Source organism: Agelaius tricolor, unplaced genomic scaffold (assembly GCF_023055355.1).
Source record: "Agelaius tricolor isolate 1412-34295 unplaced genomic scaffold, bAgeTri1.0.p SCAF_15, whole genome shotgun sequence".
In the NCBI taxonomy this organism is placed as follows: domain Eukaryota; kingdom Metazoa; phylum Chordata; class Aves; order Passeriformes; family Icteridae; genus Agelaius; species Agelaius tricolor.
This window is the reverse complement of record NW_027269275.1, coordinates 5,943,028-5,969,683: the sequence shown is the minus strand read 5'-3', so window position 1 is coordinate 5,969,683 and position 26,656 is coordinate 5,943,028. Positions and strand designations below refer to the sequence as shown.

General features: G+C 44.2%; 3 protein-coding genes across 6 annotated transcripts in view; 2 read left to right on the top strand and 1 right to left on the bottom strand.

Annotated features, from left to right (window-relative positions):
• ANKRD27 (ankyrin repeat domain 27) overlaps positions 1-18,593 on the bottom strand; it is a 55,103-nt gene extending 36,510 nt beyond the window's left edge. For 2 of the 4 annotated variants that reach the window (XM_071440269.1, XM_071440272.1), the window contains exon 1: positions 18,456-18,593. The gene's annotated coding sequence lies outside the window, so the exon portion shown is untranslated. Of the gene's footprint in view, positions 1-6,388; positions 6,409-6,474; positions 6,549-18,455 lie in introns of those variants that run through there. The other 2 variants (XM_071440270.1, XM_071440271.1) reach the window with 2 other exon arrangements.
• RGS9BP (regulator of G protein signaling 9 binding protein) lies at positions 7,077-11,001 on the top strand. The gene has a single exon (XM_071440274.1). The coding sequence runs from the start codon at positions 7,077-7,079 to the stop codon at positions 7,788-7,790; it is 714 nt and encodes a 237-aa protein (XP_071296375.1). The 3' UTR covers positions 7,791-11,001.
• A 35-nt stretch (positions 18,594-18,628) lies between the features above and the next one.
• Positions 18,629-23,524, top strand: NUDT19 (nudix hydrolase 19). Its single transcript, XM_071440273.1, has 3 exons — positions 18,629-19,312; positions 21,071-21,278; positions 22,316-23,524. Exons 1-3 carry the CDS (start codon positions 18,629-18,631, stop codon positions 22,540-22,542), a joined length of 1,119 nt encoding a protein of 372 aa, XP_071296374.1. The 3' UTR covers positions 22,543-23,524.
• Positions 23,525-26,656: the final 3,132 nt, after the last annotated feature.

The window sequence follows — 26,656 nt, the reverse complement described above, 5'->3', positions numbered from 1 at the left end:
TGGTTTAGATTGCTTAGCAAAGCTATCAAGTCTCTCATGTTGTAAATCTCCAAGAATGTGTCAGACAAACCTCTACTAGAGGTGATAGTGGACATAAAGCTGGGAGGGTGGATGATATGGCCTTTTGAGACACTTTCCAAACCAAGCTTTCATTAATGCAGCTGTCCCACTGAGGCAGTTTCATCTGCCTTTAGTTTGGTGAATTTGTGTATCTGTCCAAGCAGCAGAAGATGAGACTGCTGAGATCCTCCCCAAGACAGCAATGGAGAAGCTGTTAACACACCACAGGCTGCCAGGGGAAAAAGCATATTGACACAAGGAGGCAACCAAGCATCAGACTGCAGTGCTAAAACTGCAGAGCACAAATGTCTCCAACAGCTTTACTGCCAGTCTTTCAGCCTAACAAATCTTCAAATCCAAAGACTTCTTCCCATAACAGGAGGGGAAGAGAACACATACCATAAATCCTCATCATCATCAAAAAAACCCCAACCAAAATTTAAAGTAACACTTCATTCCCTGGCATAAAAGGTATAAGAAATTAACGTGAGGAGGAGAAGCTCCCACAGAAAGCCTGACCTCATTAAGCTTGCTGTCTGACCTCTTAAAACACTATCTCTACCTGAAAAAAAAATAAAACATGAGCAACTGGAGTGCTTTAAGAATCATTAAAGACAGACCATCATAAGAAGAGCTTGAAGATTATAATCTTAAATTTCCAGTTGATGAGTTATACACCACAAGTAACTCAGTGGCATTTCAGTTACTGTATTGCCCCTAAGGTGCCATAGACTTGCTCCCCCCCAGGAAGGAAGGTAAATTTCTTGTTCACAGGGGTGTTTGTCACCCTCCTTGAGCAGAGCAGATGGGAGCTCTGCACTGCTCCTCACATGCATGTTCCTGCACAGCAGGAAACAACCCCCACTGGCCACATTGGTACTGTTTTGAGAATCACAACTCTCAATTTCCTTCCCTTTTCCTCACCCTTACCCCTGCAGCTGTTCAGTGTCTGGTTAGGGGTTAGGTATCACATCTGATTAAAATGTGGCTATGAACAACAACAGGTGGAATACTTATCACCTAAAACAGTTTAGTTACTGTATTCACTTAGCCCTCCATCACCTTCCCACAGCATTCTCCAGAGAGACAGAAGTGTGGATGTAGAAGCAATTTAAGTCATCAAGTAAAACCAAACCAAAGGAATTTAGTCTACCAATTCAAGAGAGTACATTAAAGCTTCCCCAAAGCTCAGGCATTTTTTTTGAGATTAAGCCAATTTCTTTCCACCCCAAAAGTTAAATGCATCTGAAAATACTGGCTAATGCATTGCTATAATTCTAGGAACACATTAGAATTCTCCATTAAGAGTTTGTTGGCAGAACACAACACCCAGCTTCAACCTAATTTAACTTGGGGGTGATACAGATTTACTATTGTAGCTGCACCTTGGACAGCTTTAGCTTTACAGTAAAAACAGAAAATGCACAAAGCCTTACATACATTACCAGAACAGATTAATGCTTAACAGAATGCTCATTAAAAGCTATCAGTTTTTTGCACTATGAAGTTTACCAAATTCTATCATGCTGAGCAGTAAAGCAATACTCAAGCACTGATGTTATATAAAAGGTTTAAACAAAATCACTTCAGTGTATGGCTTCATGCCTGTAAACACAGAAATAGCTCAAATTGCTGGAAGAACAGAAGCTAGCTGGATCAGACAATCTAATAAGCATTATGTTACAGTTTAAAAAAGAACTATAATCATAATCTTACAACAGACTAATCCTTTCTAGATCAAAAGCAGAGTGATAATTCTAACAATATAACTGTGGTACAAAGGAGAGCTCAAGTGAAAAACATGGAACCTAAGCATGCCTCTGTTTTCTCTAAAACACTGGAAATGAGGCCTAATTACCTTTGGTAGTGAAAACAGTGAATAGGAATAAATTCTGACAGTTCATTTTCTCATTGATGGTGTTTTCCTTTAGAGATGGACAAGTGAAGAATCTTTTCCAGAGCTTGCAAGTTTCAGTTCCTTTTAAGAAGTACTTTGAAATTTAGACAAACAGCCATCAAAGTGGATTATGTCATTATATTTGCATTGCTACTTAGCAGTTACCTCCTGTCCACATTCAACTTGTACAACTACTTACTCAAACCTTAGCCTCATCATGCTCTGAACATCCAGCTACATCCCTACTAATCAAAACATTCTGCAGAGAAAACATCTTTCATAACAGCATGAGGGATGGTGTATACAAACACTACATAGTCAAATGCTGAGCAGCATAGTAATCTGTGTTTTCACCATGGCATTTTAATAATAATTTAGCAGAACAAAGTAAAAACAGCTACCAAAAGTAAAAATTCAGTAAAAATTCTCAGCCAAGTTCAGTAACCTCAGCTGTCTCCCACACACACCTTAAGAGCACCACTTGTTAGAAGGAACAGCCAAAGGTAAGCATATCTTACAGCTCTTTACAAGCAAACAGGAATCTAACAGTGGAATTTAAGGAGACTCAATCCAAAAACTCAAGTTACCACTCCAGTTCCTGTTTTACAGCACTGGAGTGGTAACTTGAGTTTTTGGACTGAGTCTATTTGGTTACTCTGCTTCTGGGCAAAAGTTACAATCTGAACTTTAGCCCTACATCAGCATTCACCTCAAAGTAAAAACAGAAGATAATTTCTTTTTCTGAGCATTTGAAAACTGTAAAGGATGAGCTTGAGCATCCTGTGAAAAACACCTGACATATTCCAGTAGGCCTTGGTCACCACGAGGGAATAAATAAGTAAATCTATTCCTACGCCTTCTAGATTCAGGTTCAGCTTGTACTGATTTCTGTGAAACAGAAGCATGCAATAGTAGCACCTTCACATTATCAGATTAGAGAGTGGCAAATTCACATCAGTCAGCTCAAGGCTTACTAGCAACCCGTGAAAAACTAAGTTTTGTTATCCCAGAACATCAGCCTGACAGCAGTGGAACAGAGTCTGAAAAGGAGGGATCATGAGCATTCCAGGAAGATGCCAATTTCTCTCAGCATCTCCCTCCCAGGCACACATTTCTTCCACTGAAGGGTTAAGAGCTGGCACAGGATCTCATGGCTTGGGTTTTGCCTCTACCCAAGAGCTCCCAAGCCTCCTCTAAGCCTGGCAGCTCTGGCCCTGCTACCACTGCTCCACATCCTTGGGCAGGACTGAGTACACAGGGTTGTACCAGATCCTTGTGCAGCTTCTCATGAGCCCCACCTCCAACTCCAGAACTGAGTTCTCACACATGAGAAGTGGTGAGAAGGGTCACCCTTTATATTTTAGCAGTGCATTTGTACTATTGTTTGACATGGGCACATCCTTACGTGTCCCAGACTTGGGGGTTTGAGTCTCCCCTGTTACTTGTTCCCTTTCTCCAGAGGAAGCACATTTCAATGTGTGCAGTTCCTCCAACAGCCAAGCTTCCCAATTCTACCCAGTTACTCCAACACATTCAAACACACCTTGCTTGTCATTAGCCAAGCATCAGGAAGCAGCTGCATCCTCTTTTCACAAGAGGGTAGACCCTAGATTCCCACTTCTCACAGCTTTAGAAGTCCACCAGACTGGCTGCAAAGAAGTTTCACTCCTTAACTCCACTGCTGAAGCTACATTACATTCTCTGATGGGCAGCCCTGACCTACTCCAAGCAAGCCCCAGAACAAAGTGCAAGTGCTGTTCAATGAACCACCAACAGGTACAAGGAACATTCAGAGGGAGAACATTAACAGCAAACACAAAGTTCCCACAACAGCTTCTCAAACAAGGATGCTCCCTTCAAATACCAGTGAGCTGTATGTAAGGTCACCTCCTCCTCAGGCTCTCAGAGGTTTCAGTACTTTGGTACTTCCCTCCCCCTTCTTTGGTGGGGGCAGGGGGTAAATCCTCATGGAGTTGAAATACACAGAGGTTTACTTAAGCCAAATGTTTTATTTATTTAGGCACCAGGGCAAGGGTTAGAAGGCTGGAAAATAATTCAGCAGGTAAGCTCTAACAAGCAAAATAAATTATTTTAACCACTACTGGTGTTATAAATACTACACAATGCAACATGTCACTGCCTAAGCTAATTAAGAGCTTCCTGAAAGTAAACATCATGATACAGAAGTATCAGTCTAACATTCCCCCAAAATATAAATTAAGATTCTTCACATGGATCAAATCCTCTCACCTTTACAAGCAAAAAACTTAGCAGAAAACAAACCACAGAATTCAAAGAATTCACAATTTATCAGTGATCAGGGAGAGAGAAAGGGTTGATGTCACATTTTATTTTCACTCTACTTCATCCTTACTTTCCTTCTTCATCTCATAGTGGCTTCAAACTTTGCCAAGCCATAGCAGTCTACAGACCCAACTTAGTATATGAGCTTACTCTAAAAGCAAGTCCCTCAGACAAGGCTTACCAACCATTAAAGCAAAATAAACCTGCATTTACCTAAAATCCTACTTAAAAGTATTAAAATGAGACTACAACATTTAATTAGTGATGTTCAAGATGCATCACAGAATACTTTGCAAACAGCTTTAAGAGTACTGCACAGGAAGAATATGATCATTAACATCTATTGCAAGAAAGCCTTGCCACAGAACCAGGAAATACATTTTTTCTAGTACTCATTATGCTGCTTCCTAAGTCAGTTCTAAGGATTTTTACCTCCATCCTAATAGTTTTCCCAGGACAGTATTTTTGCTAGTCAGCATCTTGTTTGAAAGCAGTATCAAGATTTGGATTTTCAGAACATCGTGCCTGACTGACAAACAACTGAATTTTAAGAGTTCCCACAATCTAAGCAAGTTGTATAACTGCATGCAGCTGAACTTAAATTAGAAGTAATCTAAATAACAGGCTCTTCCCACATGACACACCTAAAGATGTACATAGGTATTACTTGATACAGATTATGACTGCTACTACCTTCAGATTTAAATAGTCACGTGTTTCTGAACCAATCTTCCCTCTCTCCCCTCCCCAGACACATTTGCAGAAGTGGCTTCCAAATTCTCACATAACTTTAGTACTCTGTAGCAGACTATAAAAATAGCTAAAACAGACACACAAATATGCATAATTTAGTCAGCAATAAGCTCAACACTTATGTCACATAGGACTCCAGCTTCAAACCCAGACATAATCCTTTTTCCACCTGACAATGATTAGGCAATTACAAGACTTCACTTACAATCAGATCAAAATCATCCTGTGTTTCTTTATTCCTACAAAGAAACAGGCATGACTGATTTGCTTCTTCTAGACTACCGACATGCAAATTGACAGAGCTCAGTTTAGTTGGTAGTAATTTGATAATCTACACAAAGTTAAGAGGCCATTTCTTCCACAGGTAGTAAGTAACCTGCAGCAGATGCTACACAGGTTTTGGAACTAGGGCCAAAATTAAAGCAAGATAAAACAAACCAAAAAAACTCCAGTCAGTGGAGTCCAAGCTACCAGAAAAAGGAACACAGGCTAGACAAGGCTCTTCAAGCTGGGCTCAGCAGCAGAAAGCGAGTCTGCCTGGACTCTGTTCCTCTTAGCAAATTATCTTGCTCACAACACACACTGCCCTGCAAAGGCAGTGATAAAAGATAAGGGATTGAGTCATGCTCCCTTCTTGTGGGACTCTTGTGGCTTCACAGCTTTTTCAGGCCACTGTAGCATCACAAAACCACCCAGCTCCCCACAAACGCTGGGGCATATGTGGTAGAGTATGTTGTGACAAGCAAGCTCTCCAGAAGCCCACTTGAGCAGCCACACCAGGGGCTAGGGACAGCAGAGCTCAGGTCACCGAGCAGCATCACCTGCACCCCGCTGCTGCACAACGAGCACGGCCTAGCACCCATCAGTGCCCGCCGCGCTGTACCCAGCCCTGCCGAGGGCAGCCGCTGGAGCATCGCTTCTGACAGTGACAACTGCTGTGTTCCCTGCGCTCCCTGCTGTGCCATGGCCTGACTCGAGCTAACTGCAGGTACCCCGGACCGCAAGCCGGCCCTTCCTGCGGATGACAACAGCAGCGAGCTCCTTCCCCAGCCGTGTCCCGGCGGGTCTGCGACACACGGGACAGCCGGGGGGCCGGGAAGGCTGACCCGCCATGCACAGTGGGGCTCAACACGGCGAGGACCGACCCTGCCGCGGCAGTCACTGACCAGGCCATGTGTCCGCACGGCCCGACCCCGCCGCACTCCGGCCCGGGCGAAGGCCAAGTACGGCCCCGCCACCGCCCAGGCCGCGGCCGAGTAGCCCCCGGGGCACGGCACGGCACGGCACGGCAGGCCGGGAGCGCTCCCCACTCCCATCCCAGCGGGACGGTCACGGCGGGAGCCGCAGGCTGCCCGGGGCGGGAGCGCTACTCACACCAACACCATCGCCTCCCTGCTGCCCGGCCGCAGATCCGCTGCCGCCCGCCTCCCCCGCCGCTCCGCGCCCCGGCCAAGCCCTACCGGGGTCCAGGGCGGGCCCGGCGCGGCCGCACGAAGCCAATGGCTGGGCAGAGGCGGGAGGGAGCGGGCGAAGAGCCGGGAGCACCGCGGGATCGCTGCCTGCGGAGGCGGAGCCTGCGAGGGCTTATAGGGCCGGGCCGGGCGCTCCCCCCATGTGACCGCGCGGGCGCCCAGCTGGGGCGAGTTAAGTGGCGGCGGCGGGGATCGCCGGCTGCCCGGCTGCCGCTCCCCAGAGCTTTAGCCTTGGCTTTTTTGATTTCTTATTTTTTTCTCCTCCATCCTCGGCGTTGGGCACTTTTCAAACAGCAGCGCCCCGCTGAGCGCGGCGCGGACCGAGCCGTCCCGGCGGCGCTGCAGGCGGCGGGGGCGCGGGGAGCGATGCTGCCTGCCCGCCCGGGCTCCCCGCCGCCCGCCCGGGCTCCCGGAGCCGCCGGCGCCGCCTGACCAGCGGGTAAGGGGGCGCTGGATGCAGGCGCGACCCGAAGGCAGCGCTTGCCATGTGTGCTGGTAGCGCCCGGCTGTGGCAGCGCCCGGGGCCCGGCACTGGGTAAGGCAGGGCGGCACCGGGCACGGCGGCACCGGGCACGGCCCCCGCCGCCACCATGGTGAAGGAGGAGTGCAAGGCGCTGCTGGACGCGCTCAACAAGGTGACCGCCTGCTACCGGCACATGGTGCTGACCATCGGCGGCACCTCGGACTCCCAGAACCTGCGGGAGGAGCTCAAGAAAACCCGGCAGAAAGCTCAGGAGCTGGCGGTGGCCAACAGGAACAAGCTCACCACGGTCCTGAAGGACAAAAGCGTGAGTAAGGAAGATAAAGCCGAGTTCGAGAGGCTATGGGTGATTTTCTCCACGTGCCTAGAGATCTTGGAGATCGATATGAGGAGAGCCCTGGAGCTGGGCCACGAGTTCCCGCTGAACGTCCCCAAAAAACACCTGATCCAGACGGGCATGAGCGGGGGAACCTCCGGCGTGGCCGCCCGCGCCATGAGCGTCCAGAACATGAAATACGAGGCTGAGCACAACATAGACGTGGTGGATTTGAAAGACCTCGAGAACGAGATCAACCAGGTAGGAGAGATGATGTACGAGATGGAGATGAAGGTCAATGTCCCCCAGTGGACAGTAGAGGCTAAGCAAGACCCAGGGGCTGAACTGAAATCCACCATCAGTGTGGGCGCTTCCTCTATTGGCATGATCTCTGTGGAGGAAAATAAATCCTTCTGCGATATCAGCAAGGTTCTAGCTGGGATTATTTTCACTGCTGTGCTCATTATCGCTATTGTCCTGGCAGTGTGTGTGGTAAAACTGTCTTAGGGTGGTGCAAGCTCGTCTCTGGAGTGTTTCATGCCTCACCTTCACTTCCAAAGTGTGTTACTTGGATGAACTGAGAATTTTAAACGAGCACTTGAAAGAACAAAGCAGAACTTTTGCCTCTGGATAGCCTAAAATGCACTATTTGTTTCTTCATGCTTTTTGAAGAAAAGGGATGCAAACCAGCCTGCAGAAGAGAATGTCTTCGTTTACTGGACTTGTAACAGTTAAGTGAAGTATCAGGGTATTATCACTACTGGCTGTAACAGGGATTTGCCTGCTATTAATAGGTCACTATTCTCAGAAGCCTGTGGTTTTTGTTCTTCACTAGGCTCTGGTGTTTGCTGCTGGTCACTGTTTACAGTATTGGAGGGTAACATAAATTTGATGGCTAACATGGGTGTTTTGTCTGACCAACTGAATAGAATACTTCCTTTTTTCCATCAAATACAAAACGTATTTCTTGAGCAGAGGAAAGGGCTAAGGATAAAAACCCCAATAAAAGAATGTAACCAAGCTCTCTTTTAAATAAGTTCATGGTTGGGGAAGGGGGAGAAAACAGAACGATGTTTGATACCATTACTGTTTGTTGATTTAGACTGGAGTGTACGGAACCCAGTTGCATGAATTGGCACAGCACATGTCAATGACTAATCGCTTTCCAAATCCAAAGAGAAAAAAGGGAGAGTTGCATATTCAGAAAAATACTAGCAAGCCTCATGGTTTTCATTCACATTTACCACGATTTTATCTTCCCCTGCAGAAAGACTGATTCTTGCTACTGATTTTAATTTTTCTTTCTGAAGCAGCAATTTGTACTCCCTGATTAACTATGAAAACAGGAATGAATGAATCTACCTACAGCAGATGCAGTAACAGGGGAAAATAGGTTCTAGCAAAAAGAAATGACGTTAAGTTAAAGCAGACTTTCCCAATGGGATCCCCTTTCCTGTGGACAGGAGGGACTGATGCTTGTATGTGTACAGCCACATTTCTGCAAGCTCCCAAATTGCAGAAATCCAGACAAAGCTAAAAATGTGTCTCAGTTTCATATCTCAGTCATTTCTGATTAATCATCTGGGAAACAGGAAGCCTGTAGGATTGGTCCCATTTGATAAAACTACAATTCTGGAAGGGAAATGCAACAGCATTAAACTTTCTAGTTCTTCCCTGTAGAATTGTCAACATTTAAACATAAAACTGTGGGAACATACACTTACTTAGCAGAGAAGCTTTACAATATTTTGTAAAAAGGATTTATGTGTTATGGTATTTATTATTTACTTCTGGAAGTACCTTCTAGTGCTGTGAACACACTGTATGTTCAGGAATGCTTGGTACATGTGCTACAGTGCCATAGGTGTATGGGGCACTCCACAGCCAAATATAAAGACTCCAAAATACTGGGGGTTCAAGAAGTCATTTTTCTTCATTGATTATTACAGGAACATTATCAAAAAGTAATAATCAGACATGTTTTGTGAACAGTCTTCATGCTTGTTAAATAAAATTGACAACATGCATAAACACCTAATATTTTTAATATTTCTGAGTTAAGAACTAAACATACTTCAAGAAACTGCAGCAAACAGTTTAATCTTTAAAACTTAACTGGATTTATGGGCGGGAAGTGTATTTGAATCTGGTCACTTGCAGGTGAGGAAAAAAATAGTAAGCAGAGGCCTGAATTCAAAGCTATAGATTATCCTTATGTTGAAGGATAATGTGAGCTCTGCACATTGGTCCAGTCTAACTCCATTCTCTCAGGAATTCAGAATGTTCCAAGACAACTCCACATTCCTTTCTGTTGTGTCTCACTCATTCCATAGAATATGTTTTATGTGTAGTTAATCTATGTCTGTAGAGATCCCTGGGAGCTTTCTAACAAAGCCAGGTCTGTATTTATCGGTGCTACAGCTCCAGCTTGCCTAGACAAGCTGTAATTGCTGAGTGTTCATTTCAATTGGATGATCTCCTTCACAATCACAATAAGTAAACAGATTTAAGGAAAATACAGTAAAAGCTGCAGAAGAATTACCAATTTGGATTGCCACCTCTTGTCATTAAGGACTGTGGATGTTTTCACTTTTTGCACTCCCACTTTGTTCACAGGAAGGTAGAGAAGCCATTGGACTCTGTTCTGTGCTTCCTGAAAACTCCATAAACCTTGTGAAATCCGACCATTTAACCACATGTTCTCAAACCCCCAAGTCATGAATGCAAGTCTGTTTTCTGGTGGCTAAGTAGATGGTAACAAAGACAACATTCATTACCTTTATCTTGGTATCTTCCACACACCTAACCATAGATAAACAGTTTATCCATGCTTAGTTGTGTAGAAGAATTTTTAAGACTAGGTCATCTTCAAAAGCAAGCCTCAGTGGGTTGGTAAACTGTGATGTTTTAAGCCACTGCAGTTTTGGTTTTTTACTTGGATTTTTAATACAGGACTCAAAGAATTCATATAAATAGCCTATAAGTATGAAGTCTTGCTTTATTATGAATATGCACACAATTACTACTTAAAGGATTGGCCTTGGAAAAAGAATTTTCAAAGCTTAAGACAAAGCTGGCTGCAAATTAATTCATCATTAGTATGTTCCTAAAAATCTGTATCATCTTATATTTGGCCTATCTGAAATTAATAATTAAACAGAGGATTGGCACTGTCTACATGGATAAAGTGCTGCCACTCATCTCCTACATGTTTGTTCCACATGACAGAGTTTGGCACAACACTGCACAAAACCAAAAGTAAATGAAACCTCCATTGCCCAAAAGTACAGATGCTTCCTTTAAATTAAGAAATAGAGATACAGATTTGCAGTCTTCATTTTTTCCCCCTACTGGAATGCAACTGGAAGGAGACTGAAAATGCTACTTTGTATATGAGGGAATTCATACTTCAAAATACTCTATATTGAAACAGCATGATGAAAAAGCACATACTTTCATGTTGATTGGTGAGAATGTAATTATAGTACAAGAGAAGATGGTCATTGCTTAATTAATATCAGTGTTGATCTACTTCAGCTCTTTTGTCTTTATTCACAGAATACACATATTAAATTTGCTGTATAGTAAAATCTTACTCCTGACTTGAATTACACTGGATTTGCCTGTGCATGGGTGGTATTTTCTACACTTTGAATAATGCAAACCTGTTACTGTCACTATTTATTTAACTTAAAATAAAGTACTTCCTTATAACTTACTGGTTTGCTTGCAGCAGTAATTCAAATAAAACAAAATCGGTCAGAGCAGGTCCAGAGGAGGCCACAAAGTTGATCAGAGGGATAAAGCACCTCTGCTGTGAGGAAAGGCTGGGAGAATTCAGCCTGCAGAAGACAAACTTTGGGGTGACCTAATTGTGCCCTTCCAGTGCCTGAAGGGAGCCTGCAAGAAAGATGGAGAGAGCCTCCTCAGAGGGGATGGAGTCACAAGGGGGGATGGCTTCACACTGACAGAGCTGCTTCAGATGAGATGCTGGGAAGAAATTGTTCCCTGTGAGGGTAGTGAGGCCCTGGCACAGGGTGCCCAGAGAAGCTGTGGCTGCCTCATCCCTGGAAACGCTCAAGGTCAGGCTGGACAGGGCTTGGCACAATCTGGTCTGGTGGAAGGTGCCCCTGCCCATGGCAGGGGTTGAAACCAGATGATCTTTAAGGTCTCTTCCAACTCAAACCATTCTATGACTCTTTGAAAAGCTGGAATATTAATATACCTTATCTGTAGTAGGCTCTTCTAAACAAAGTTCCTGTTTCAACCACAGTAATAAAAGTAATGTGCTAAGCCCTGTCATTAGTTTTGTAAACATCAACACAGCCTTCTCAAGCTCCCAAAGTTGAATAGTGATGTAGCATACACTGCTAGGGAATTAACAGTCTGAAAAGCCAGGAACTCCCTGCCTTAGGAAACAGCTACAAAAACATTTAGGCTAACAGATGATTCTGCCTTCAGCGCTGGATGTCCAGAGTTGAGTACAGAACCATTGGCTTGGACAACCTGCAAACCAGACCAGGCTGGACTAACAATTGGAATCCCCTTGTCTTAGGATCCAAACTCTGTTTCTTTCAGCCAGCAAAGCTGGCATTTACTTTAGCAAAAGATTTACACAACCAAAGGAGTGTGAAACTTGGTCCTGTGCTATTGGTAGCAACAATGATCAACAGTTGTATCAAACCATCAGAACTGAGTCTGTTAAATGCAGCAATTTGCATTTTCATTCCAGAATTTCCAGTCTATCACCATAAAAACACATTACCCTTTTTTCTGGTTTAGGAATATAGGACCATAATTAAAGTTTCTCTTGATGTTGCAAACAATGTAACATCAAATTTCAGCACTATGAATATAACATAAAATTAGTTTCAAAATTCTTCATGTAAGTATGAAAATATTTTTTTACAGTAATGCAATTATTTAAAACTGGACTAAATGACTGATGTAATTAGCTTTCAGATTAAAAATTAAACATGTGCTTATTGTTCGTAGAGAGGATTGGTTACAGGCTTGCTTTTCCTTCTCTGGAAGGTTTGTGTTGTTTATGTTTGCTTTCCAGAAATACCTTCTATTTAAGTGCTAATGGAACTCCTGGTCAACATATTTACCCTTCACAGATTTTCATTATGTAAAAAGTCATTCAGTAAGACCAGTGGATTACAGATCTCTAAGTGCTTTCTCTCAATACGATTATATAAGTCTTTTAATACAGGAAGAGATCTGGACAAAATAGTTCACACGTGAGCAGCATTTGCTACAGTAAGTGTACAATAAAAGTGGGATTAGAAAATAATGTCTTTCATATAAAATTATCCACATGTGTTTAGGGAACAACAAAAAAAGGAAAGGAGATGGATATATGTAGAACAGCATCCCAATGTTAAACTATAGCTTCTCTATAAAAAAAGGAATATCTTATGCCCAGTGGGACAGAGGATATAAAATATCCCTGAGTGGAACTGACTCCATTCTCTTATTATGTCTTACAGAGTAAGAGTAAAACTATTTTCATTTGCTACATGCTGTTACCCATTTTACAGAAGACAATCCTTATCACCCCCAGTTCCACACTACAATGACTTTCTCCTGGAAGAAGGCAGTCCCATGGCTGGATTCCACCACCCATCCTCACAGCAGCTCACTGCTGTGGTACTGGGTGCAGCTGGGATGTGGCTGTAGCAGCTGCCACTGCAGAACCTGTGCAAAGGTGAAAAATCCCAGGGCATTTAGCCAGCACCAGGGCTCTGGTGGATCCTCTCAGGCAGCCAAGCACGAGTGCTCCATGCTGGAAGCAATGTGACTGCAAACACAAATCCAATCACAACCTCTCTGAAACCGCCACCCGCAGAGGCCACTTACCGAATGCAATTATGTATGTTTATTTCCCTGTTCCATCCATTTGTGAGAATATCTACTGTGATTTACCAGAGTGACAGAAACTGACTTCTCAGCCCTGCACAGGGTCAGGTGGGTTTTTGTTTTGTTCTCTTGCCTTGAATTGTATGTTTTATTTACACTGCATTGCATGACATTATTTATCGTATACTTAAATCTCCACCAAATTAAACAAAGTCACAAATCCTCTCAGAGCTAGGCATAATTCAGCTGCACAGAAATGAAGTCACAGCTGTAGTATAAATGTGCTCTGTTATTTTGATCATTTCCACTGTGCATGAAATTATCACTGCAGTCTCTGATCGGTCAGGTCTGTCTCACACACAAATGTTCAAGTAACACACACAGTTGAACTCACTGATGTGCCACAGCACTAAGAAACCACAGCCAAACAACTGACTTTAAAAATCATGGGGCTTTTGAAAGAATAATAAACCTTGTATCTTACAGTCATCTACAATTGTCTTGAGAAAAAAGAAATTAAATGCAATTTCTTTGTGTGATCCAGAAAAATCTATACAAAAACAGCATAAACTTTGGGAAGGAAAAAAACACAAGAAAGGGGAAATAAAAAAAAAAAGGCAAAAGAAAATACTTAACTATTTATACCATATAAAATGACTGAGGACTGCCAGAGACAGCAAACATGATACTCCCTTAGCAACTTAATCTAATATGCTAATTGCAGGTGTAACTTTAGATATCCACATTTGAATTCTGGGTCCTGGAAGGTGTTTCAAATGATTCCTCAAACAAGCCAACAGTACTCAGTCTGGCAAGAAATTACATGGGTGAAAACTATTCACATAACTAAAAGCTGCAGAATTAGAACCATAATTTCCATTTCCATAAAATGTGTAATCCATTTGGTGCCTGTTGGAGATGATTAGATGATGGAAGTAGAACAGTTCCAGTTGTTAATATTATCTGTAACCTAGTTTTCTCATCTGCCTAATTTGTTGGAATATCATATTTTGTATGAGTTTAGCTGGGTTTTTTTCTATTTTTCTTTTTACTCAATCTATATAATGGTGTTATAATCATAAACCTGCATTTCCTACATGAGACATTTATTCACAATATGGAAACAATACTTGAAAACCTATACAGTGAATAATCTATTTACTTTTCATATTAATTATTAAGTCTGCCTATTGTTGATATTATATGAGCTAAACAATCTAAAAGCTTTAGCATGTCATTTTGAAGTGACCTGGAGGTATTTGAAATACCATTTGAAGTAGCTGGAGGCAATTAAAAGATGTGTAGATGGGACACTTGGGGACATGGTTTAGTGGTGGACTTGGCAGTGCTGGCTTCGTGGTTGGACTCAATGATCTTGGGGTTTTTTCCAACCTAAATGACTCTGTGATTCTACAATACTGTAAAATAAGCCAGTTTTAGAAGCAGTAGACAAACCTAGTGAAATCTCTGCATTTTTTGCTACTTGAAGTTGTCACAACTCATTGTTGTAGACACTGCATCTGCATGGGGACAAAGATGCATCTGAACTAAACCAAGAACTGACTCAGTATAATCATCTCCAACCACAGGACAGCATGTAAACTAAACTAAATGATGAAATGTTGATGGACCCTGTTTTTCATCTGAAATTAATTATTACAGTGGTGAAATCTGCACTGACCTGTCTGGGCAAAATAATTTATGCAATGATATAACAGAAGGAATGAAGCAATTTGATTGCTAAGTAGTGTAATCACATAGGAAAAAATAACCCAGAAAATTAATTTGAGATTCATTTCTATATATCTAGTGACTTAGACTTTTTTTAAACAAACTTGGGCTTTTTCTTGTAAGCAGTAACTGAACTGTAGAGAAAAATGTTGAAGTAACCCCTGCATTGCTGAAATATGATGCCACAAAGAATTATTATCAGTGCAAAAATTTTATGGTATTTTATTTGATGTAATGTTTGCATCACTCAGAAGGGTTTCTTCTTCAATGCAACACACCTGGTTTTGAAAACAACCTGAAATACAAAATTATTTGGGGCCCAGTAAGTGCACAGTTGTATGTTCTGGCATACAAGAAACTAGAAAAACAGCTGAATTCTTTACTTTTTAGTGAAAACACCTTTTCTTCTTTCTTTAATAATTTAATTTGGAGGGGACTTCTGACTCTTTCTCCACTCTCACACATGTATCTAGCTAACTCTTGCTATGGGGAGAGCTCTCTTCACACTGAAGTGCCCTGGATTCCCAGCATACAACTGGCCCTAGAAGCATCATGTCCTTGTGCTGGAATCCTTCCACACAATAATGTCACAAGCTGGTGTGCTTGGTTTAGGATTAGAGACAGATTTTCTCAGATTTTCTCTTTTTCTGAAATCACTCATAAAGCTATAGAATATTTAAGTACAAGTGAGATAAGCTCTGCATTCTAGCAGAATATATTGAAGAAAAAATCATCTAAATCTAAGTTTGAGATGAAGAAACATGCTCTGTAGATAACCTTCCATCTAATTTGCCTTTAAGAGTTATTCTATATTCATGGGAGCTACCTCCAGCAGGTCAGCTACAGCTTTGAGGGGGCAGATCCACACTCCAAGAGCTGAACTTTTGCCTTTCTTAGCAAGAAACTGGAAGGGGGCAGAACTTCCCTTTGCATCCTTTATCTTTGCTCACGGAGTTTCTGAGTGCTCAGAATGCCCTGCAACCTCCAGTCCTGATAACTGGGTCAGGTAAAGACTCACATGCTCCTGGAATTTCACACAAGATGACTTCAGCTTTGCAGTGAATGGATACTGAAATAATCTTCCTAAGATAATTCTGAAAGAAGCCAAAAAAGCTGCCAGCAATAGGGTGAATCTGCTGACCCTCAGGTAAGGAATGGCACCTTCTTTACAGGTGATTAATACTGCAGAACTGTGTGGAAAATGCAGCAAATGGAGCAGGGAAGCAAGTTTACCTTAGCTTGCACTTGGCTGTGTTTGGGCCCAAGGAACTGCTCAGGATGCTGAGCTCAGTCCTGAACAGAGCTGTACCCCCAGCCCTGGCATTCTCTGGGTGGCTGAGGCCACAGCACTGTGCCAGCCACACATCCCATTTGCACTGCCCTGCAGGAATGCCTTGGGAACCAGACCCATGATGTTTAATACCAGTGGGTGCCAGTGAAACCAGGGGAGCTTTGATCAGGGGGATAAAGCACCTCTGCTAGGAGGAAAGGCTGAGAGAATTGGGATTGTTCAGCCTCAAATGTGATAGCTTTGGGGTGACCTAATTGTGCCCTTCCTGTGCCTGAAGGAAGCCTGCAAGAAAGGTGAAGAGAAACAGGGCCTGGAGTGACAAGGGGGAATGGCTTCACACTGACTGAGAGTGGAATATTGGGAAGAAATCATTCCCTGTGAGGGCAGTGAGGCACTGGAACAGGTTGTCCAGAGGAGCTGTGGTTGCCCCTGGATGCCTGGAAGTGCCCAAGGCCAGGTCTGATGGGGCTTGGCACAACCTGGGATAGTGGAAGGTGTCCCTGCCCATGGCAGAGGAGGAACCAGGTGATCTTTAAGGTCTCTTCAAACCCAGACCATTTTATGGTCCTATGCTTCATATGCCATGGTATCCTTCTTTACATGCATACTAGCACTTGTGAGCCTTTAGACTGTGCAAGATAAAAAAACCCAAACCAATACTCCAGTTAGAAACTTAAGATAACACTATAATCACTGCTATTCTCTGGTATCAGATTTTCCTAGATATGTTCTGAAATTATGTTCCAGATATCAGATATCACATTTCTGCCATACTAAGACAGTTCTGTATATGTGTGGGTATTCTATCTGATTTGAAAGTGACACCATTCATTATTGGTACATGAATACTTTCTACTTAAAATGTCTTTATGTTGAAATGACATAATGGACCCTAAATCTTTTTGATCTGCCATCAACCTTATTGGATGTTAAATCTTAAAAAACTTCAGTAGTTTATTAATATTTCACCAGTATAGCAGCTCTTAGGCAAAGCACATTCCTAACAAGATGTTTGCTTAATGCAGTGAAATAGTTAAATACACAAAGAGTGCAAAGGGCAAACAAATATCAAGAAGAATGTCATGATTTTAGATTCAAAGTACCTCAGTAGAAAACAACAAATTAATGAGCTTTGTGCTTCAACTGCCTAACATGGTAATTACTGATGAGCAAAAAGGATAAATTAGTGAGGAAAGGGCTGCTCAGGTTAACAGATATCATTGGTTTTGCTTGTGGAAGGCTTGTCTGTTGTTTGGCCATTCCTTTCAGCAGTATCAGCTGGCTTGTCTGACCTGCCCTGCCCACTGCAGGCAGGCACCAGGGTGAGCTTATGGCCCAGCTGTGTCTGGGCACACCGCAAGGTCATTTTTGGATTTGTCAATTGACATGATCCAGCATCCCCCTGCTTCAGCTGCTTCCAAACTTCATTTCAGTTCCAGTGACACACATCTCATAAAGCACCAAGTACAAGCTCAAATACAAAATCAAATTGAGAGGTTGTCAGAAGCATGTACAGGTACGTGGATATTTGCCAAATGCAATCTGGCAAGAGAAGGATTATGGATGGGAGAAGGATTTTCCATGTTACATGTAAATACCATTCCTCTCAAAACTTCTCAACCTGTGTCATCACCTTTTTTCTGCTTAAATTTCTTACAAATTAAAGAAAATTGAGGAATCAAAATCAATTAACAAAATAAACTGTTTCCTAAAGGCTCAAAGAACCTTTCAAGGTTTTGCTACCTTGCTGAATATTTGTTTTTCAGCTAACAAGGTACTTAAAAACCTCAAAACAGGAGAGCTCTGTAATGACAAGCTGAAACTCTACATACTCCTCCCGTTTGGAATGTACTAGAATAAATTCAAACAACTTGGCAGACGTCACGTTTAACTACAGACCTAAAATGACTTTTGCAGTCAGCGTGGCTTGCTGTGGCATCGAGATAAGGAGATTTCTGCGAGGCCAGCTGGCGGGTCAGCAGCAGCAGCAGCATTACCACACAAATCCGAGTCCTTGGCTGCTGACCCCGTGCTGACTCCCGGGGCTGGCACTACAGACCCTTCCCCGCGCTCAGGGCGGTTCTGGGCTCCCAGGCAGCTCCTGCACATTTACACCTTGCGGTGCTGGAAATACACTCTGTGCGCCGAGCCCTCAGCGAGGCCGAGCCAGCCCAAGCCACAGCTTCCCGAGCCACTTAAAGCCATCGCCTCGTTTCTCCCGGCCATCGCTGCCTTAAACCCTCTGAATTTCCTTAAGCTCTCGTCCCCTGAGGACAGCCGCTACTTACCGGCTTAGGGCTGAGGGGGGCTGAGGCATGCCGGCGCTGTCCCGCCTCCCGCGGGCCTCCCCCGGCGCAGGCCCGCCCCGCGGCTGCAGTGGCTCCTCCGGGGGCGCAGGCGGCGGTGCCGGCCCGCCCCGCCGCGGGAGCGCGGCTGCCCCGCCGCCCTCCGCCTCGCCAAGATGAACCCGCGGCTGCGGCACTGGCGGGAGGCGGCCACGCTGCTGCTGGCGGCGGGCACGCCGGGCCGGCCGCCGCGCTCGCCGCTCGGCCCCTTCGACTACGAGCTGCTGCTGCTGCGCCGGAGCTCCCGCAGCGGCTTCATGCCCGGCGCCCACGTGTTCCCGGGCGGGCTGGCGGAACCGGCGGATTTCTCCGCCGAGTGGCTGGGGCTGCTGCCCGCCTCGCCGCACTGCGGGCTGGGCGCCGTGAAGCCGCCGCCGCCCGGCTGCAGCCGCGCCCCGCTCTTCGCCACCGACCGGGAGAGCCTGGGCTCGCAGCTGCCGGGGGAAGTCGCCTTCCGCATCTGCGCTCTCAGGGAGACCTTCGAGGAGGCGGGGATCCTGCTGCTGGTGCCGGGGCGCGGGCCGGCCCCGCCGCTGCCCGCCGAGCGCCTGCCGCCCGCCGCCGAGCTCGGGGAGTGGCGGCGCCGGGTGCGGGAGGACGCGTCCTGCTTCCTGCGGCTGTGCCGGCACCTGGGCTGCGCGCCCAACATCTGGGCGCTGTACGAGTGGAGCAACTGGCTGACACCCGTGGGCAGGGCCGGCCCCGGCGGCCGCCGCTATGACACGGCTTTCTACCTGTGCTGCCTGCAGCAACGGCCGCCACACGTCTCGCAGGACGACCAGGAGGTGACAGCCGTCCTGGTAAGGGGGGCCGGGGTGCCCGGCATGCAGCACAGCCCGGCCGGGCGGGTGTTGCGATGGGAGCGGCCGCTCCTGCCCGAGCCCTTCTCCCACGGCCCCTGGCTCCGCCGAGACTGAGCCCTTACACTTCGTACAGGCATAGAATCGTAGAATGGTAGGAGTTGGAACGGACCTTAAAGCCAATCTAGTCCCACCCCTGCCATGGGCAGAACACCTTCCACCAGAACAGGTTGTTCCAAGCCCCGCTGTCCAACCTGGCCTTGCACACTTCCAGGGGTCCAGGGTCAGCCCCAGCTTCTCTGGGTGCACTTTGCAGGGTCCCACCACCCTTACAGTAAAAAAACTGCCTTCTAATACCTAATCTAAAAGTCCCCTCTTTCGATTTGTACCCACTGTACTCCTTGTCTTGTCACTAGAGTTCCTGACAAGGTCCTTTCCCAGCTTCCCTGCAGTCCTCTCAGGTACTGGAAGGTGCTGTGAGGTCTCCATAGAACTGTCTCTTCTCCAGATCAATCCAAGCCCTTCTGACAAACCTCCTTGAGATGTGAGGAAAGGGAAGGGAGTTTTACCTGCACCCTCTCCCCGGGACTCCTGGAGCTGCCACCATACCAGAGGTGCAGCTGCAGCAGCTGTGGGGAGAGGGTTTTTTGTGAGGTCGTTGACATGATCCGTGCCACATCAGGTCCCTTTCACCGTGAATTACTGTCTCTTTCCAGGGCAGTTGACAAATACCATTTTTTTACATTCATTCCTGCAATATAGCAGGGTTGTCACACCTCCTGAGTATGCTGGGAGAGATCCATGTAGTATATCCAGGTATATTCCAGGACTGCATGAGATGCTAGTAATTTTTGTCTTTTGGAATTACTTGAAATATTTTAAGTAATATGCAAACTTGTTGAAATAGCCTACTAAAAATTTTTGACATTTTTTTTAACCTTTTCTTTTTTTAATTGAGTGTGTAAAAGTAACAAACTTCATGAAGAAGCTCTAAGAGAGCTCAAGGTTGGGTACATTAGGGTCCTTAAGTTTTTCTAGGATTCTGAAAAGTTTGATTGCAAGTTAGAAGTAGATGAGAAACCAGACAGTTCTGTAATAGCCTACTTAAAATTTTGGTATTTCTGATGTTGCTGTATTTATTTGTTTAACAAATTCTGCTACAGAAATTTAAAAGTACCTGAAACCTTACTTTCAAGAGCTCATGTTGTAATTTTGTTAATAATAGCATAAATCTACTGCAAACGATTATGCATAAATTATTAAATTCACCATGTGAGATGAAATCAAGATTACCAATAGTGTAAACATGCAGAATTATGATGAATAGCTGTGTGTTGATGCTCTGGAAACAATGCTTCTAAGAAGCAGATGTTTAGAGGTACTTTTAAATCTCAAAGCATCAGTGGCAGCTTCTGGTAATAGTGAGTTTAATGTTTTCTGTTGGTTTCAGTAAACTTTCAGTCATGGCTCTAAAACAAATGTCAATTTTTAATCCTGGCATGTCTGTGTGTAAAATAAAAATTTATTTTTATTGGGAAAAAATGAGTAATTTTTATCAATTGTTTGTTTTTCAGTTTTAAGAATGTCTTTGTTGTTACTTTGGTGTAGCTTATGCATGGTTTTTATTATATCCAGAAGATATGGTCCATTGCAAGCTCCTTTGCTGAATGGACTTCCTTGCTAAATGACTTTTCAGTTTATTCAGACTTTCTATCTGCTACTGACACTACTATTTCAAGACTTGTTTTCATCTTCCAGTGGTCATCACCTCCAGAAGCCATCGAACGCTTTAAGTCTCAGGAGATCTGGTTTCCTCCACCTCAGTTTTATGAATTCTGCAGGCTGTGCAACTTCTCTTCCCTCAAGGAGCTGCAGCAGTTCAGCTCTGCACGGGCTCTGGAGGGCTGTGAGCGCTGGATGCCCGTGATGCTGAGTGCTGCAGATGGATCCATCCAGCTGCTGCCAGGTAAGGACACACTGGAGACATCTCCTGAATGCTGTGTGCTGAAGCCACATGACATAACCATCCTTAACTGAAAGGAAAATACTCTTTAAGTCAAGTTACTGCATGCTGTTTCTGCCTTGTTTGCTATAGTTGTGACAGTGGCTGCAGTCAGAGACAAGCCAGGGCACCAGGCAGCACAGTTGTTTCTTAGTTACTCCTAATCTCATTGTCTCACCATTGTCATCATATGTGTATTTGTGAAGAAATTCCAGCATTTCAGCTTTGTGTAATCTGAAGGATGTTTAAAAACTCCTTCCTTTAGTCCTTTTCAGTGGGAATTCTCCTTTACTTCAGGTATCACTTTGTGAGGAGATAGGAATCAAGCACAGCTGCAGTATCACACCTCCCAGCTGCAGTGATAAGGCACTGGACTAAAACCATACCCTCAGCCATCTTCCTCCTGCCCTTTCTCCTGCTTAAGTCTCTCTCATTTCATAATCATGTACATGCAACGTTAAGAAAAGCTGCATGTACTATTTATTATTTTCTGCTTTTTTAGTTTGTTTTTCATTATGCTTTCCTTTTTTTTTTTTTTTTGGTCACAATTTCTGTAGGATTTCTATATTTGGGGCTTATTGTCAGTCTTGCAGAAGAGTATAATGCCTTGATATGGCAAAACAATTACTTACTTTAACAAAATAGAACAAAATATATTTCTGTTCTTAGTCCTATCTTTATACCCATGAAGAAGTGCTTGTCCTGTGCTCCACCTATTATCTACACTCCTGTCTGCCCAGGCTGTCATTACAGCATATTAATAGCATATTATCAGGAACTCTGGGACATTCAACGTGCACTGCAGTGTCATACTTCTGACATACTTCAGAAATGTATGATTCTGTCTTTAAATCTGAAGATGTTTAGAGGCAATTTACTTTGCATTGCGAAATACATTTCCATTGATTTACATATACTGATAAATCCTAAAAAAATTGCCTGTGAAAAGGCTGAAAAATAAGGTTGGCTATCTATAACTAAATCTTTTTTTCTACCCCCAGGAGATGAGTTATATCCAGAGGATCCAGATTATACTGGAGAAAAGAAAATTATAATGTCAACAGATAAGAAGGTTGAAGATCTCATGAAAGAGGGTGGGGTATTTCACAGGATAGTAATGAAAGACATCAACAATCTTGCTGTTTATGTTAATATTCAAGCAAAATATAAGCATATAAATCCACTGATGATAAAGTGTGATAATTCAGATTACAATAGCAGATTATAATATGTCTTGGGTTTAAATCTAGAATATTTATAATTGCATATATGCTCACTGTGGTTTTGGTGCTTTTTAACTGTTGCCAAATAGTCATGAAAATATTTTTCTGTCCTGCCAAAGCATTATATCTGTATGTGTGTGTGGGGTCACATCTATATGTATCTAATTTCTTGAGTCTTTAAAAACAGAGCAGTTGTGCCACTGTTGAGTCACAAAGGTCTTCGTCTCATTGAAAGTTTATATATATATATTATAGTTAGAACAAGCAGAGAAGAGTTGAGGGATTCTTTTAGTATGCTTCCCAAAGTTATCCACTAGATAACTGCAATGTTAGAAATGGATAAAATCTCCCATTCCATATTTGTTGATGTTTCCCATTCTATTATTTCTTTCATTTTGGGGACAAGCAATGTATGTATAGATATAGATATATACATAAATTAACTATAAAGCACTTTTAAAAGATATTATAAAGTTAATTTTTATATTTTATATACTTAAATTCTTTCTACTAATGGTAATAATTCAAAACTACAATTTTCAAAGGTAGACTTAATTTAAAGGAAGTCATCTATGGAATTGAGTACATTCTTTTTATCAATATATTTTTTTATCTTCAAGTTGTAAGCGATTTAAAAAAATAAAAAGTGTAATTTTTTAGCTCCATAAAGATATCAACAACTTAAGGGAATAATATTCCTCCTTGATATACCCACTTCCATATTCCAACATCCCACATTTTGCTTCTTAACTACTTTACTAATATAACTGAGATTTAAGAACATCAGAGGAATGATTGCTGCTTAATGTTTGGTTTGAATTTGTCTTTTCTTTTGTTCAGTAAGTGGAGTCAATGGAGCAGTTTTGTAAATTATCTGGAAGGAGAATGAATGATGACTTCAGATTAGTCAGTAAAGTTGTTCAGAAAGCTTTGTTCCAGCTTTTGTTCTGTGTTTCAATTAAAACCTGTTCCTACAATTAGATTAAATTGGTTTGTAGCATTCATTTGGATTAAAAAAAAATACTGAAAAAAAGGTGTGTCTTTCTCTTCTCCCTCAGAACATACCCAGGCTGGTGCAGGTTTTGCAGACCTTGTTGAGGTTTGTAAACCTGTGCTGAACAATGTCCACATAAGCAGAACACTGTGTATTGTGCAGTAGAACACCTGAATATTCTGGCTGGGTGTGACATTCCCTTTTCTCCTGTCACTGGAGACTTCACCTGCCTGCCCTGACTTCTCAAATGCAATGGAGAGTGCCCCAGGACCCACCCTTGCTAGTTCCCCCAGGACCCTGGGATGCATCTCATCAAGTCCCAAGGACTTGTCTATGTTCAGGCTTCTCAGATGGCCTTGAACTTGGTTTTCTCCTACAATGAAAAGTACTTTATTTCCTCACCTCTATTTCAGGGACGTGGGAAATGTGGGAAGCATGACTGCAGTAAAAACTGAGCCTCAAAAAAAGTCAAATGTCAAAGAAACCCTGTCAGCTCTCCATGTGGACTATCCCTGAAGTATTGGGGGTTGGGGTGTATATTTAAGCTCTCCTTTTCTAATCAATATACCTCTGGGATCTTTTTTTTTTGTTTGTTTTTCAGATCCCTTGCCACAATCAGCTGCAGCTGTGCCTTAGCTCTCCTGATCCCATTCCTATACCCCCAAGCACCATCCCTATATTCTCCCCTATGGATATGTATCCCTGCTTCCAGTGCTAGTGCATTTCTTTCTTGCACTTCAGTCAGACCAGAAGGGTCCTTCTCAGATGCATTGGTCTCCTGCCTTGTCTGATTTCTTACACATGAGAATCATGAGTTTTTGTGTTTCAAGGAAAAGATGCTTAAAGAGCTGCCAGCTCTCTTCTCTGCTGCTCCTTTATCCCTGAGGCAGTCAGTTTCCACGAGTTCTCATCCAGTAATGCCTTCGACAAGTGACAGTGTGCTCTCCTAGAACCTTCACGTTATTCATCTGGACCATATCCCTCGAGAAAACAAAATACACAAAGGATTTCTTTTATTGTTCTGCCTCTTATGGTTATTCTACCAGTTTACTTTTATGGTAGGAAGTAAGTATTATGAGAAAATGTTTTTGATAAAGAAATCATTTAGCCTCCGGGCACAGCAGGAGTGTGGGTATGGGAATGTGGGCAGGGGAGGCATGCAGGGGTGATGCCAGGTGTGCAGAAAAATGCAGTTTTGGCACTTGTGGTAGGTGAGGCTCTCCCTTTGTCTGGCTGGGGTTATGTCTTCCTGAACTACACCAAGGACTTACACTAAGTTATTTCACCACTTCCACAGGGGCATATCCCTATGAACTCTTTCCACTTGTCCATTTACTCCTTGGTGCTACAGCTGTTTTGTGTTTTCCTTTTTTCCTGTGGTTGTTGCCCCTGCATTAGTTAAGAACTACCAGCGTTTCCAAAGAACTATTTCACCATTGCCTCTACTACAGAGACTTTAAGCCTGAAATAAATTCCAAATCCCAAAGGTTCATTGTGATAATTTCCCTCAAATCCAGTAGAATATTCTTGATTTCAAGTTGCTTGCAGTAACAAAAGCTTTTATTCTTTCACTAGGAGTTTGGTTTCCATTTTATACAAAAAGCAAGACAACGGACTTCCCTGCACTTCGTGAGATTTCCCGCAGCGTTTCAGGTGTTTTTTACGGCCGGGAATAGTTGGCCGTACCATTGGCCACAACCCGGGCCTAAGGAGTCGGGGATGGGCTGATCTGGGCTCCGACCCGCCCCGGGGCGGCTCTGGGGCGGGAGCGCTGCGGGTTCTGGAAGGTTCCGTGGGCAGCAGTGTGGCCGGGCGGCTTGAGGAGCCGGGGATGGGCTGATCTGGGCTCTGACCTGCCCCGGGGCGGCTCTGGGGGCGGGAGCGCTGCGGGTTCTGGAAGGTTCCGTGGGCAGCAGGCTTGAGGAGCCGGGGATGGGCTGTTCTGGGCTCTGAGCCTGCCCCGGGGCGGCTCTGGGGGTGGGAGCGCTGCGGGTTCTAGAAGGTTCCGTGGGCAGCAGGCTTGAGGAGCCGGGGATGGGCTGATCTGGGCTCTGACCCGCCCCGGGGCGGCTCTGGGGGCGGGACTGCTGCGGGTTCTGGAAGGTTTCCCGGGGAGAGCGGGCGGCAGTGCGGTGTGTGGAGCCGGGCAGCGCTGGAGGACGAGGTCAGTGGGCTCGTTCCTACGGGAAACAGCGTGGAGCTATGGTAGGACAGGGGGAAATGGGGACTGGGAATTGGGAGTAAAGCGAAGAAGGGGTTTCTAAAGGCGCCGTGCCCTGCCGCTGTTCTCTCTCCGCGCCTCCCGGGTGAACAGGGCTTAGGTGGAGCGCGGCTGGCAGAGGAAAACCGGGCTGTGTGTTCGGGAGTGGCTGCACACCCCGGGATGGCTGCAGAGGCTCCTTCTGCCTTTCCTAGGTCTGTGTTAGTGCAGCACGTGGGGCGAGGGATTTAGTACTGTACAGCATTTTTACAGGTTAAATACTGTCTAGTGGTAGGTGTGGGATTTGAGAAGCGTTTGTTTCCCTACTCCGTTCTTAACAAAGCGGGAAAGTTACTTGGGAGTGGGTTGGGAGAGGTGGTCCTGTGTGTGTGAACGTGCTTCGTCCCTGTCACGTTGATGCGCCATTTAGTAGATTTGCGCTAATAAACCTGACCCTTCAGCTGAACTTACTTATGGCCTTGGCGTGTTATTGCTGAAAGAAAAGTCTGCGTTATGTATCGAGGGCAGGACTGATAAGCTCTTGGTGCAGTATAACGGTGCAGGGTAAGAAACGAGTGTGTAACTCGGGAGCCTTGCTTGTGTTAAGCGATCTTGGGAGAAACTTCTGCAATCGTTTCAGCTGTTCCATTGTCTTGTTAAACTGGGAATGGTCCCTGCTGTCGCTTACAGCTTGTCGCCCTGTGTCACCTCAGGGTAGCTCTGTTGCTGCTGAATTCTGGCTTGTTCAGCAGTAGTTTGGAAATGGAAGGACAATGTATTCACTTTCCTTTTCTGAAATATTTAATTAGGCATCTACCGTGATTGTTAATTCTTTTAAGTTGTAAGTTAGATCCTGTGGTGATGATACCACGATGTGATTCCACGATGTTTTGGTTTGTGCCAAAATGAATTGCCAATTATTTGC

Excerpts from the sequence above, each read along its gene's own strand:
- RGS9BP (XM_071440274.1), top strand. The coding sequence starts at position 7,077 with ATGGTGAAGGAGGAGTGCAAGGCGCTGCTGGACGCGCTCAACAAGGTG.
- NUDT19 (XM_071440273.1), top strand. The coding sequence starts at position 18,629 with ATGAACCCGCGGCTGCGGCACTGGCGGGAGGCGGCCACGCTGCTGCTG. Across the intron at positions 19,313-21,070 it reads AGGAGGTGACAGCCGTCCTG|TGGTCATCACCTCCAGAAGC; the intron begins GTAAGGGGGGCC and ends TTCATCTTCCAG. Across the intron at positions 21,279-22,315 it reads ATCCATCCAGCTGCTGCCAG|GAGATGAGTTATATCCAGAG; the intron begins GTAAGGACACAC and ends TTCTACCCCCAG.